This window comes from Camelina sativa, chromosome 3, assembly GCF_030686135.1.
Source record: "Camelina sativa cultivar CO46 ecotype springtype chromosome 3, ASM3068613v1".
Lineage (NCBI taxonomy): Eukaryota > Viridiplantae > Streptophyta > Magnoliopsida > Brassicales > Brassicaceae > Camelina > Camelina sativa.
The window spans coordinates 11656213-11670201 of NC_141882.1; the positions used below are offsets into that span (position 1 = coordinate 11656213).

Below are 13989 nucleotides of genomic sequence, written 5' to 3' on the forward strand. Positions count from 1 at the left end.
AATAAGTTTTTACAAAACTAAACAACATATAAGAATTTATTTTTGAAAAAAAATCTAAAGAAAATAAAAAAAAAAGGAATAAATTTCTTACAAAACTAAAGAACATATAAATAGGAAAGAAAGAATTTATTTTTGAAAAAAAAAACTAAAGAAAATTAAAAAAAAAAGGAATAAATCACTTACCAAAAAAACAATATGTTTAGAAGATAAATAAAATGGCGGGAAAACAAAAGGGAAGAAGAGCCCGGAGGTGGCAATGGCAATGGACCTTACACACAAAAAAAAACCCCAAAAATTCTCAATTCCTCACACAAAAAAAAAAAGAAAAAAAAATCAATTTCCGATGGATTCCGATTCAGACTCCGATGGTTCTCACGTCTCCGCCACTCCTCCCCGAGACCCATTTCCACCACCTCCTAGACCTCCACAGCCACCGTCAAGTAAGCCGCCGCCGCCAGTCTCCCTTAAAGTTGCGTCTTCTTCTTCTTCTTCTTCTTCTTCTTCTCACTCGAAGCCCAAAGCTCCAAATCCTTCACATAAAGCTCCAATCCAGTCCTCTCTCCCTCCTCCTCCATCTCCCTTATTCACCAATCTCCCCTTCCGGATCTGCGAATCCAAACCCGTTGTGTTCTCCTCTTCTGTTTCGTCCTTCGCCAGACTCCGCAGCAGAGCTTCTCTCACAACATCTGACGAGAAATTGAAACCGGACGGCGTCGATTGTGTGGTGGAGCCACCTCCGGTAATAGTAGCAGTAAACGCACCTCCAAAACCCCTTAGGAGAAAGCCTCCTAATCTCATCACCGATACTATAACTTCTCCACCGGTGAAACCTCCGGTGTTTCGTACCACCGGTAACGGCGAGGGTAATTTCGTGAAATTGAACTTAAATGGCAAGAGAGGGAAGAAGTTTCCGAGCAAATACAAGGGCGTCTCCAAGTCTAGAAGCAGTTACGCTTTCAGAGGGAAGCGATACAAGAAGAAAGAAGCTGATGGCCAAGGCGAATCCTTGTTGGAGGAAGACTCTGATTTGCAGAAACAGGTAGAGGAAGAACCTAATGGTTTCATCAGCTCAGTCGAGGATGCGATTCTTGCTGTGAAGACTGAGGCTTCTGATGAGAATCTGACCAAGCTGTTGAATTTAGTCTACGGTTATGATTCTTTTCGAGATGGGCAGTTGCAGGGGATCAAGATGGTTCTTGGTGGGAGTTCAACGATGCTGGTGTTGCCTACTGGTGCTGGTAAGTCTCTCTGCTACCAGGTTCCGGCAATGATTTTTCCGGGAATCACGCTTGTTGTGAGTCCTTTGGTTTCGTTGATGATCGATCAGTTGAAGCATTTGCCTTCAATTATTAAGGGTGGTCTCTTGAGCAGTAGCCAGGTGTGTGTCACAAAATGTTTTTTTTATATATTGAGGTCATTTTCTAGTCTTAAGAAGTTTCTAATGGAGTCTGCTTTGGGGATTTTTTTGTTTTCAATAGAGACCTGAGGAAGCAACAGAAACATTGCGGAAACTTAAAGAAGGCATAATAAAGGTATGTTCTATTAGGGAGTTTTGGACGGCTTTACCTTTGATAAGACTGTGTGCTATTGTTTAAGGAACTTTAGCCAGGGGATAAGCTAATGAAAGTATTTGATTTGGATTTATTGTTTAATTTCAGGTTCTCTTTGTATCTCCTGAGAGACTTCTCAATGTAGAATTTTTGTCAATGTTTCGCATGTCGCTATCTGTGTCACTTGTTGTTGTGGATGAGGCACATTGCGTATCAGAATGGTGAGCTTCTTGGCAACTGGTAGACTGCGTTTCTCTGTTGACTGTAGTATCTACTGCTTTTCCTTGTTATCTTTGTCTTGGTGATTAAGAGCTACTCTAAACAGGTCTCATAACTTCCGCCCTTCATATATGAGGCTCAAGGCATCAATGCTGTTTTCTGAACTCAAGGCAGAATGTATTCTTGCAATGACTGCAACCGCCACTACAATGACTCTTCAGGCTGTCATGTCTGCACTAGAGATTCCGTCAACCAATCTTATTCAGAAGTCGCAACTGAGAGACAATTTTGAGTTGTCTGTCTCATTGAGTGGAGCTAACAGGCAAGTGCTTTGTTTATAATTTCACCTTATCGCTCCTCCTCTAGTTGTTACTGAGTGAGATCTGAAATTAAACAGAATTAAAGATCTATTGATTTTGATGGAGTCTCATCCATATAAGGAGATTCGAAGCATCATTGTGTACTGCAAATTTCAGGTAAAAGTACTTGATAATCTACAGTTTTTTTTGACGCTTTACAAAATACATTTTTGATTTCTTACTGTATCATGCATGATGCTAACTTAAGCAACTTTGGGCGGTGTTTGCGCAGTATGAGACTGACATGATAAGCAAGTATTTACGCGATAACAACATCAATGCAAAGGTTGTTTCCATTTTAAAATCTCCGATATACCTGTATCTATGGCTGATTACACCCTAATCAAGCTTAACTCGATCTATTCAGGGTTATCACAGTGGTCTTCCTGCGAAGGACCGTGTTCGCATTCAGGAGTCATTTTGTTCCAACAAGATTAGAGTGGTGAGAAAACAAGTTCACTGATTTCCATACGCTTTGTGTCCAATTTACTCATCCAAACTACCACTGAAAGTTAAGCAGATGTCAGTATTCAAATATTTTTTATGTTATGGAAGGTTGTTGCAACTGTGGCATTCGGCATGGGACTTGACAAGGGAGATGTTGGAGCTGTAAGTCTAATGCAAACCCTTAGCATGCTTGAACATATCTTCAACTTCTCGCATCTTGTATAGTAGTATACATGCTTCTAAATTTTCTGAGTCTGCTTTAGGTAATCCACTTCAGCGTGCCAGGCAGTTTGGAAGAATACGTTCAGGTTCAAACCTTTTTTGTTTCCAGGTTCCTTTTCAAGCTTAGTGATCACTGTGCACATAACGTTCTCGGGAAGCTGATTGAAAATGTTACAGGAAATTGGACGTGCTGGTCGCGACGGGCGATTGTCTTATTGTCATCTCTTTTATGATAATGAGACATATCTAAAGCTTCGGAGTCTTTCACACAGGTGATTGGTGTGGGAATAATCATCTGTCGTGGCATTGAATTAAGAGAATTTTAAGCTTACCTTTGCTTTTTCCCCTTCTTCTTCAGTGATGGTGTCGATGAATATGCAGTTGGAAAATTTCTCACCCATGTGTTTTCCACTGAGACAAAACAACATGAGAAGATAAGCTCGCTAGTTATTGAATCTGCCTCTCTCAAATTTGACATGAAGGAAGAGGTTTGTTTAAAAACTTAATGTCATTTCTTGAAACCCATTGTTCTCTACCTTTATATTATCAAGTGTTTGATCTTGTGAGAAGATGGGCGGAGAAAAAGGTTTTAGAAAGGATATTCTGAATTTTCACTGTGGATCTGGCAGGTTATGCAAACGATTTTGACACATTTGGAGCTGGGGGAAGTTCAATACCTACGTATGCTTCCACAACTTAACGTCTGTTGCACTTTGAATTTCCACAAGGTAGGGAAGCTGTTAGCTGAATACTTTCGTGTTTAGTGACAAGTTTCAATATAGTATGTTCATTAATGGAGTATTCTCGAGACTTTTGATGCTCAGAACATTGTTATGCTATATGTGCAGTCTTCTCCAAACACTCTGGCTGCACGAAATACCATAGTTGCAGCAATTCTGAAGAAGTATGTATTTATTCACTTTCTTCAGCTTTGCTAGTCAAGCGATTCTGTAGAAATATTAAAGTTGCAGCAATGCTCAAGACTTCTCTGTTGTGTTTAGGTCTCACGTGAAGCAAGGGTTGTATGTTTTCGATATACCAGCTGTGGCCTCTAGTATATTTGTTGCAACAGCAGATGTCTTGGCTGAGATTCAAACTCTGAAGGTTGATAACACTTTTCTCTCAAATATGAATCTGTGGCTTAGTACCAGATATCTCAAGTTTCATTTCATCTTAATAAGCATATTTATCTAAGCAAGGGAGCCATGATTGAATTGCATGTATTAAAAGTGAAGAAGAAACTTAAGTCTACAGAACGGAAGGACATATGAATTGAACAGAACTGATAGACACATGAGTTATCTTCAGGAGTATTACTCTAGTACAATATGGAAGAGATACTTAACTATATGGTTGTGATAAAGTTTGATTCTATCTCTCTATGAATTATTGGTATAGACTTTACTGAGAAAATTTAACTCTACTGAGGGAAATGTATATATGAATCATGTTTCATCTGTTTTGTTCAATTGCTTGCGTTCTGTTAAGAACTCTTTTGTGTAAGTTCCACTTGAACTCATGAATTTAATTGATATTCCTGATCTCTAATTGATGGTGTTGAGTACTTGATCTTGAGGTTGATTTTCTAGCGCTGTTAAGATTTTGTTCGTTGATATGTCCTTAAAATCATTGTAGATGAAGGGGGAAGTGACATACGAGTTGAAGGACCCTGCCTTTTGTTACACAATCCTAAAATATCCAAGGGAAATATGTTCATTGTCCAGTCATCTTACCAAGTGGCTCACAGAGATTGAAAGTTGCAAAGTAAGTTCTTAAGTTTATCAACTGCAGCTAACAGCTCCTCACTCTTCCTTGGTTTATCTTGACATAAGTTCCAACATGTGTGCTTATATGTAGCGATAATTTTGCATTTGATATAGGTGAGAAAACTGGATATCATGTCTAGTGCAGCTGTGGCTGCAATCAATGTCTCCAACACTTCAGAACTTAGTTTTGGTGCCAAGCAAACTATGAGCCTGCAAAGCAGAATTTTGGATTACTTCAATGGTGACGATAAGTGTGACACTCCGAGCAAGACGACTCAAAATTGGTACTAACAAGATATTTCACTTCTATTCATATATATATTCCAAATTATAGTGCATAGCAACAAAGGAAATTAAAACTGGGGCTGTTACATACCTTCCCCTCATTATTTTGGTTTGTCAAAGTCTTCTTTGCATGAAATTGATCAACATTTATATTGTGGATGCAGCGCCTTTCTACGAGCAGACATAAAGGTGAAGATACTGCCAAGAAGCCACATTGTTGTTTATACTTTTTTATTTTGCCTTGTATTCAAAGAATATTCAGTTAATTTTGTGGGGAAAACAGGTGTTTTTGCAGAGTAATCGCCAGGCCAAATTCACACCAAGGGCCATCGCGAGAATAATGCATGGAGTTGGAAGTCCAGCCTTTCCAAATTCAGTCTGGTCCAAGACTCATTTCTGGTATAGTCATCATCATCTAAACCAAGCCATGCAAGTGATTGTTTGATGATGGATGGTACATGTGATTTTATTGAAATATGGCTTTGCAGGGGAAGGTATATGAGCGTAGACTTCCGTGTGATAATGGAAGCGGCACAAACAGAACTGTTCAATTTTGTTGACAGAAATGCAGCTTTAGCTACATAGAAAACATTATCGAGTGGGACATGAACATTTACACAGCTACTTGACCAATAAATAAGGGAGTCATAGTGAATCACAGGTAAGGTCACATATTCTTCAGCCCAATTCGGATGAGAATAATGATAGATAGCAATTCTAACGTCTAAGAGAAAGATGTAAGAACTAGAGGCTTTGAGTAGATTTTGATTGGAATAGAATATTTATACTAGAAACTTAACCTTTGAGCTTTGTCTGGATCAAAAAGCTGTATTGTAGTATAATTATTTTCATTTATTTGTGTGTATTCTAACTTAAGATTCATTGAAATATTTAATAAAGAAAAGTGAAAGTTAAATCTTTGTGTTCAAAGAAAGATGTGGGGGAAACGAGCTATTTCCCTTGCTGGATGGAGCCCGAACTTGAGACACAATTTATATAGCCATGTCAACTATGACCAATCCCTATTTCCCCCCCAAATTAAAAGTTTTACACCTATATCACCCTGAAAAAAAAGTTGTATATTTAGTTACACTCAGACCTGATTATGTGACGGTTTACTATTTGTTTAACCGTCTAACGAATAGCCTAGACCAAATTTGACCAGATTAAACCTGATTTGACCCGAGTTTGTTGATTTAACCAGATTATGACCCGACTTAAAATATATCTTCCTCTCAATCTTGAAAAACCCTAAATCGAAAAATCCCCAAATCGAAAAATCTCCAAAACTTGAAGAACCCTAAAAACTGCGATTTCGAGTTCCTTCGAGTTGAGAGACGATGGCGTTAGTTGAGAGAGATCCCGGCGGTGATTACGACAAAGAAGGTGAAGATCGAGACGAATTTCACATCGAACAGCTAGTTGACGACTTTAGCGATGAACCTCCAATCCGCCACGATGTGTACCCAGAGAGTGAAGACGATGATGAAGACGGTCCAACAAGAGCTCGTACGAATATGAGGCGTGGTAATGGAGAGTTGTGTATTTTTTTTGTTTTGTTTATACTACTCATGTTTTTCACAAATGTTTACAGGGATCTGTACTCCATATGTTGTTAAGTCTCTTGCGGCTGAGCACAAAGTAGCATCTACGGCTAAGGTATCAACAAGCACAAATGGCACATTTGAAGTCAGAATCAGTGGAGACTCTCACCGTGTCTGTCTAAAGAATATGACTTGTACGTGTCAGAAGTGGCAAATTTGTGGCATCCCATGTGAGCATACATATGGTCTCATCATTCATAAGACGCTAAAGGCTGAAGACTACGTCTGTCAGTGGTTCCAAACAACTATATGGAGGAGATCAATGCATCTACCTCATTCAGCAAAGCTTCATCGACCCACTTGAACGTGTGTTCATCGTTCCGAAGCTACCAATTTCCCAATAATTAGAACCAACCAAAATAACCCGACTGATGAAAAAAGCATAACTTTTACCTTATTTGTTGCAGCAAAACTACAACGGTAGTATCTCCGGTAAGGATTCGGATCAGATTTCGAGATCAATGCTACAACAGCTTCCCCGCACCAACATCTCTTTGGCACACCGAAAACTCTTCCTCTCGCATGAGAACTGGATGATGCGGTCGACTTTGTTGATAAATTGCTCATTCTGAAGCTCGAATTCGGTAATGGGAACCCAGAAAAGAAGACAGAAGAAGAATAATGCCAAGTCGAATGTAGGGTTCGTGATATTTGAAAATTGGGAATTTGTGGGTAAGGAATCGGATCGTAGCTATGTAGGGATCGGGTCATAATTGGTTTAATTTTGGGTTTATATCGTTTGGTCTGCGGTTCACTGGATAATGAAGCAATTCAGGCTCGGGGTGATATAGGTGTAAAACTTTTAATTTGGTGGGAAATAGGGATTGGTCATAGTTGACATGGCCATATAAATTGTGTCTCAAGTTCGGGCTCCTTCCAGCGAGATATGATAGTTCTTGGGGGGAAATAGCTCGTTTCCCCGAAAGATGTGATAAAATAGAATATGTACATAGTAGGCTGCAGTGCAGTCATGTTAAACGTTAGATCATACATAGTTCATTCCATGGCCGGCACCACTGAAGTAACCACCAAAAGATGGGTAAGCATCATACTCCATGGGCATGGGTATGGGTGGCAGCTGTGGTACATAACTTGTAGCCATCATAAGGTCATCTTGGTATTGCTGCTTTCTCTTTTCGTAATCATGCAAACCGCAAGCCATCGTGGTGAAGATACGAGCCGTGAGTTCGCTGTCAGAACCAGCGTGATGAGCTATTCCGACACGCCTCATCTGTAACCCATCTGCTATCTTCTGTAGTCCGTAATGGCTACTTATCCCGCTGCATAACTCAGCTATTTTCTTGACGTCAAAAACATCTCCCAGAAGCGTCTCCACAGCCACCTCAAAACCTTGTTTAGTCTTAGGCAACGGTTCTCCTCCGGTTAAGCCTTTCACTAGATAAGCCTTGTCGTATGAGCCTTGAAAAGTAACCCAACTCATCCTTTTCGTCTTAAGAATCTGAGCAAACTCTCCGAAGAACTCGTCAATCCCGATTCCTTCCTCGCGTATCTTGTCAAGATTGAGGCCATTACTTCTCAGAAACGCGATAGATTTCTCGTTGTAAGCGTCAACTGATACGTCGAAATCAGAGAAATTAACTTCCCATGTTCCACGGGTATCTCCGTTACCGTCCAACAACGTAAAACCTAATTGAATGAGATTGGTATTGCCGACGTTATACCTCATGTCTCTGTACCGGGTTTCCTCGCTCGCTTCTACAGGAGTCTCCAACAAGCATCCGGGAAACTCTGTATCTACAGCGATGAAACAACTCTTTCTCAAACAATCGCTTATGGCATCCATCTCTACTTCCTTGTTCCATCTCCAAACTTCACCACCACGACTTTGCTTCATCTCTATGATTTTATCTTCTTAAGGGTTTCAGAGCAACTGTTTTATTATTTTTCGGGGACGAGAAAAGCGAATAATGAACAGTACATCCTGAGTTATATATATTATGGCCTGATTTGGTTTTTTACTTTTTATTTATCCAAAGATTATTTTTGTTCACAGTTTCCTTTTGTTTTTCTTTCAGCAGGACACAAAAGTTTCCATTTTGTAATGGATATTAATATGTTCGCGTTGACTTTTTGACTCATAGTTTCTTGTTCGACACGAGTTTTCCTTTTCTGTTTCCAAAGCGGTTTACACTAAACCGAATTGAAATTGCTATGACAAAATTAAAGTCTCGACTCGGTTCTAATTCCAAAACCCTTTTCTTTCTTTCTTTCTGGGGATGTTCTAACATACCAACTTAAGAACATACAAGTTGTCTCTCTAATAACATATCTTCTTAAGAAAGCTTTTCTTTTCTATTCTTTATGGGAACGAAAATAAATTGTGCTTTAGTTGAATTACTGAATTTACGTTTGAGGCATCAAATTAATTTCTGTCCTTTACGAGCAAGAAACCGTTCTCTGGCTGCTTCAATCCGACTCTCCACATTTTCAGTGACTGCTGGTGTTTCTGCATCATTCTTAGACAACTCCATCTTTTTCTCAGGTTCGTTGACAGAAGAAGCCGGTCCACCGCTACATATAAGATTAGACAATACCTATCAATTACTGAAAGCTAGAACAAAACTGGGACTGAAGTAGCAACAAGAGCAATGCTTTGTTTTTACCTCAATTTTCTGACATTTAATTTCTCGATCTTTCTTTTGATGGGAGCCACCCATGACATTTCTACTACACAAACATTCCGCATGAACGGCCGTGTGGTGGAAATCAGCTCATGGAACACTACGTAGTTAGGCAACATTCCGTCCCTGTCGGCAGTCAACACAGATGATGGATGCACCTAGAATCAACCGAAAAAATATCAACATGTGGATGATGGCACCAAACTGGGAGACTTACACATCCTAATTTAGTTTACAGTTTTGCTATAGATCTGAGCTAATGATGTAATAACAAATCTGACACTGTAACAGATAAGGGAGAATTGGACTGAACCTGGACTAGCTGGGACGAGAAATTAAGAGTCCGGTATCCATTGTGACGAAGCATTCTCTCAGCAACTTGGTTTGCATTACCAACGCATAGAGCTTTCCTCAACTTCCTGTAGTCGTCTCCGCGTGAACTCTTCCTTCCATGTGCCCCAACTTCCAATCGATCTGGCTTGTCAAGGAGACCAATTTATTTTAGTGACGGTTGATTATATATTATGACACACCTAACTATTGCATGTCACAAGGGAAAGGAAGGGAGAAAGATGACATATGTTCTGGTTCCATAGGAGGTATAATAACCCTTTAGGAGTGAAAGCCATCGAGTGATATTAAGTTGATTATATGGAATCTTGTTGTGTAATGAAACCATACTAACCTTTGGATATTTTCTGCATAATCTGACATAACTGTCTTCTAACATCTTTGACAAACACCATCCCTCGCATCTGCAAATTAATTTTCAGCAAAAGTTATAGTTCTTTCTAAAGGCATCAGGAACCTACAATAATGTACCAAAGAGTCTATCGAAACAATGGTAGTATATATTTCATCAACTCCAACAACTGATAGGTATAAAATTGTATAAAGCAGAAGATAAAAACATGAACGCCCACCGAAGTCACGTCTCAATAATGAAGGGAGTTAATATGCTATAACTGCAGCGAACAACATATAATTGACCACCTTCTGAAGTAAAGCATTAAGGCTTTTGATGTCACCATGCTTTTCACGTGGGATACTTGAATATAGATAGGAAAAGAAGAAAGAAAATGGAACAACTACCTGCATGCCATTTTCTTTGCACCATACAGGATCATAATTATTACGGTCCCAAGACTCGAAAATCTGTAGCAGTTGAATGTGATCACCATATCCGGATCCATCAGGAAGATTAGAATCATCATGCTTCCTCTTCTTTTCACTGGGTTTACTATCATGCAAGCACAAACCATAAAAACAAGAGTTGATGCATCTATATCTAGACAATGTGATTTTAAACATTTCATAATCTGACTCAGGTATTGTATATCGTAAAAGCTAACCTCCTAGCAGGAAGTAGTGTAGTCTCTGCTGACAGCATAGCAACGACTGTTAGAGCTTGTGATAAGCAACCGCTTTCATTCGCTTCTATCAATGTTCTTGACATTGATGGTTCTAGTGGAAGCTCTGTTGAACCACAAATATGCTCAGTATGAGATAGCAGCTCAAACTATAAGAAAAAAATCAACAATGAAAAAACTGAACTAAAACATACCAGACATTGTCCGTCCAATACTAGTTATTGCTCCATTCGCATCAATTGCATCAATGAAATACAATTGCTTCAATGCATCTTCTAATGACTCAGCTGAAATTACAAGTAGGACGTAAACCAAAGATATATTATCTCACTGAAAAGTTCAAAAATATCACAAACTAAAAAGAAAACCAGCAGATTGTGTACTACAATCCATTTACTTTGTAGAAATATGTATATAAGTGGCATCTAACTCCAGATAGAAATAAGTTCTTACATGAAGGAGCATCAAGAAAATCGAACTTGAGAATGTCAATATCAGGAAGATCCAACGATTTCAAGTATAGAACACTCCCAGCAAGAGAAGTTCGTTGTATTTCAGGAATTGTTGCATCAAGGAAGTCATCTCGGTAGACTGCCAATGGGTATAAACGATAACATTTCCCAGGTCTTGTTCTGCCAGCACGTCCTGCACGTTGGTTAGCTTGAACTCTGGAACACCACAATAAAACAGAAAAAAATTCAAAGAACAATAAGCAAATAGGAGCTTGATGAAAACTGGAGTAAAAACCACTATAGTTCCTTTTTGAGCCAATTGCAGATATCTTTTTCTAGTTAAGGCTATACATATCATCCCACATCTAATACAAGTTCACTATATGTCCAATAGATTAATACAAGGTTTATTATATATATAGCAGGCCATTTAATGAGGATGAAGGTTGAAACCAGACTCATTTGCTTACTTGCTAATTTGAATAACATCAAGAGAATACATTCCGCTTGATGGGTTATATTGTCTTTGCTTCACATACCCGGAATCTATTACATACCTGTCAGAGAAAAACAGGGCTAGGCTGAGAATGCTATCGATCTCCAAATTGTCAAAATATTACCTAAATTTTGCCTAAAATGCAGACATGAACACATGATACATACGAAGACGACTACCGGCAACAGTAACAGGACAATCGGAACAATCAAGCAGATTCAAGAATGCAGAATAAGTAATCTTCTCATACTAAATGCAGTTTTAAAACACTTGACAAAGAGACAGCACGACCTACATGTATACATAAATGTCTCAATCGTCTGTTTCAAGTAAAACTCCAAAAATGGATCTCACAGACGTGATGGTGAACAACATGTACAGAAATGTGAAGTGAACTAGAAGAGCGAGGAATATAACAAAAAGCCGGCATCAAATATCAGATTGATTCCATTACTGAACCTAATTACACTATTGCAGTCGTCAATCTTCATGATTACTATTGAATGATATATTATATTTACTCAGTTTTTTACAGTACCTGGTTTAACTAACAGCATCGTGATGAAAGTATCGATATGTATGCAATAATAATTGACATCTGGTAGATACCAGACATGAAAACCAAAAAATAACATGATAAATTTAAGGTTTAGAGTTTCTTACACAACCCCATCCACAGTGAGAGAAGTTTCAGCAATATTTGTAGCAACAATAAATCTGCGGCAGTTTGGAGGAGGAGGACTAAATACACGAACCTGCAGAAATGGTGAAAGTCAAGTCAAATTACCAAAACCTTTTGAGACCACCTAGATATCCCAATTGCCCAGAAGCAAATTAATACTGGGTCCAAAATTGTACCGAGATTCTAGAAATTTTTACCTGCATTTCAGGTGGTAAAGAACCGTGAAGAGGATAAATGATAGCATCCATGCAGGATCCTTCAGCTAAGCTTCGTACTTTTTCCTCTAGCTTTGATACTAACTTTTCTATATCATCCTATTAAAACCAAGATAAAGTAAGACAGGACAGAAGAATCTAGATAGTTCTGCCAGATTCCAATGAATAAAGTTGAAAAAAATGAAACAGACCTGTCCAGTCATAAAGATTAAGATATCACCTTCTGGCTCACGAGCATGTATATCTACAAGTAACAACAAGGTTTTTGTAATATCAGAGAGACAAAATAGTGGCAAAAGTGATTAACCAAATCAGACGGAATGACAACAGAAACACTCGACCTTGAACATACCAATTGCTACTTTCAGAGATGACTCAATATAACTGACAGGACGCTCTTTGCTGTATAATATTTCCACGGGGTATAATTTTCCAGGAACATTCAACACAGGACAGCCCGAAAAGAATTCAGAAACCTTTTCACCGTCAAGTGTTGCAGAGGTTATAAGAACTTTAAAGTTGGACCCGCGGATTCTAACCAACCGTTTCATTAGACCCAAAAGAATATCCCTGATAACAACATGGACCAAGTTAAGATAGTTTCTAGAGCCTTTGTGCATGTTTGGATGAGATCTTAATGCCATAGGAAACAATGTTACGATAAAAGGTACTGAGCAAACGGAGATCAAATCTAGATATAGAAAAGACCTTACGTGTTTAAACTTCTCTCATGAGCCTCATCCAATATGATTACGGAATAATCATCAAGCATTGGATTTGAAAGACTCTCACGAAGTAGAACTCCATCTGTGAGGTATCTGGGAGCAAAGTAAACAATCCAACAATGAGGAAACCAAAGCCAAATCATGTGAAATATTGATTAATACTAAGCATTTATACATCTTCCATTACTTAATCCGTGTTTTGCTCGAAGTTCTGTCCTCGAAACGTATAGCATAGCCAACATCTTCTCCAAGAGGTACATCAAGCTCCTGCGCAACTCGCCTGAAGACCATAGCCAAAGAAAACCAACTTGTATAAAATTCTGACATCTAAACGAAACCAACGACAACGAAGACGCAAAATGAGTGAATGAACGGAAAAAATCACCTGGCCACGGAAACGGCAGCCACACGTCGAGGCTGAGTAACGGCGATGACGCCGGACTTTGTATAACCATGCCGATGAAGTATCTGAGAGAGCTGAGTACTTTTCCCAGAACCGGTTTCTCCGATTACGACTACCACTGGATTCTTCTCCACTACTTCCACGATCTTCTCTTCAAACTGAAGAATCGGAAGATTCGCCATATCGCACTCACAGAACCTTCAAAATTCAGCAATCGACGAAAATAAAACTATATCTGCCTATTTCTTCTACTTAGCTTCAACGAAAACTCATCCTCCGGCGAACGACGCGGTAGGTTCACAGTACACCGAAACCCTAATCGCACTCCGTCATTACGAGAAACTTCGAATAAACACAATTTTTCCTAAAACCTTTCGATTCAAAACTCTTCCTTCTTATTGGGGATTTACAGATTTTGAGAGAACGAGAAAAAAAAAAATCAAAAACAAGCGAAGCGTAACTGAAGACCCTCTCGTTCCTTCAGAGGCTCTTGTTCTTATCTTATATATATTTCGTATCTCGTCCTTTGATTTATAACAAATTTGTTTTCGC

General features: G+C 38.9%; 2 protein-coding genes and 1 pseudogene across 3 annotated transcripts; 1 reads left to right on the plus strand and 2 right to left on the minus strand.

Moving 5' to 3' along the window:
* The first annotated feature begins 243 nt into the window (after positions 1–243).
* On the plus strand, positions 244–5764 carry LOC104741390 (ATP-dependent DNA helicase Q-like 5). The gene is made up of 19 exons (XM_010462248.3): positions 244–1378; positions 1479–1532; positions 1659–1771; positions 1876–2091; positions 2167–2245; positions 2361–2414; positions 2496–2570; positions 2684–2737; positions 2839–2883; positions 2975–3069; positions 3156–3285; positions 3427–3525; positions 3646–3701; positions 3799–3901; positions 4433–4561; positions 4678–4847; positions 5013–5037; positions 5132–5247; positions 5337–5764. Exons 1-19 carry the CDS (start codon positions 257–259, stop codon positions 5431–5433), a joined length of 2832 nt encoding a protein of 943 aa, XP_010460550.2. The 5' UTR covers positions 244–256; the 3' UTR covers positions 5434–5764.
* A 1673-nt stretch (positions 5765–7437) lies between these two features.
* On the minus strand, positions 7438–8334 carry LOC104778909 (putative CCR4-associated factor 1 homolog 3 pseudogene; annotated as a pseudogene).
* A 322-nt stretch (positions 8335–8656) lies between these two features.
* On the minus strand, positions 8657–13919 carry LOC104776838 (putative pre-mRNA-splicing factor ATP-dependent RNA helicase DEAH4). 2 transcript variants are annotated; one of them, XM_010500977.3, is made up of 16 exons: positions 13420–13919; positions 13222–13314; positions 13023–13127; positions 12662–12879; positions 12501–12553; positions 12292–12408; positions 12076–12167; positions 11387–11473; positions 10918–11132; positions 10659–10751; positions 10447–10570; positions 10187–10334; positions 9780–9849; positions 9408–9568; positions 9077–9252; positions 8657–8984 (listed from the first exon to the last, which is right to left on the minus strand). In XM_010500977.3, exons 1-16 carry the CDS (start codon positions 13617–13619, stop codon positions 8831–8833), a joined length of 2106 nt encoding a protein of 701 aa, XP_010499279.2. In that variant the 5' UTR covers positions 13620–13919; the 3' UTR covers positions 8657–8830. The 2 variants fall into 2 exon arrangements, with proteins under 2 accessions (XP_010499279.2, XP_087359204.1); XM_087503078.1 differs by lacking the exons at positions 8657–8984; positions 9077–9252; positions 9408–9568 and having other exon boundaries at positions 9775–9849; positions 13420–13916.
* Between the last annotated feature and the right edge of the window lie 70 nt (positions 13920–13989).

Coding starts and splice junctions, on each gene's coding strand:
- LOC104741390 (XM_010462248.3), top strand. CDS start 257: ATGGCAATGGACCTTACACACAAAAAAAAACCCCAAAAATTCTCAATT. Junction 2,092..2,166: donor TCATTGAGTGGAGCTAACAG/GCAAGTGCTTTG, acceptor GAAATTAAACAG/AATTAAAGATCTATTGATTT. Junction 2,884..2,974: donor GTTTGGAAGAATACGTTCAG/GTTCAAACCTTT, acceptor AAAATGTTACAG/GAAATTGGACGTGCTGGTCG.
- LOC104776838 (XM_010500977.3), bottom strand. CDS start 13,619: ATGGCGAATCTTCCGATTCTTCAGTTTGAAGAGAAGATCGTGGAAGTA. Junction 11,133..11,386: donor GATGTTATTCAAATTAGCAA/GTAAGCAAATGA, acceptor GTGGTGTTCCAG/AGTTCAAGCTAACCAACGTG. Junction 9,850..10,186: donor GCAAAGAAAATGGCATGCAG/GTAGTTGTTCCA, acceptor ATTAATTTGCAG/ATGCGAGGGATGGTGTTTGT.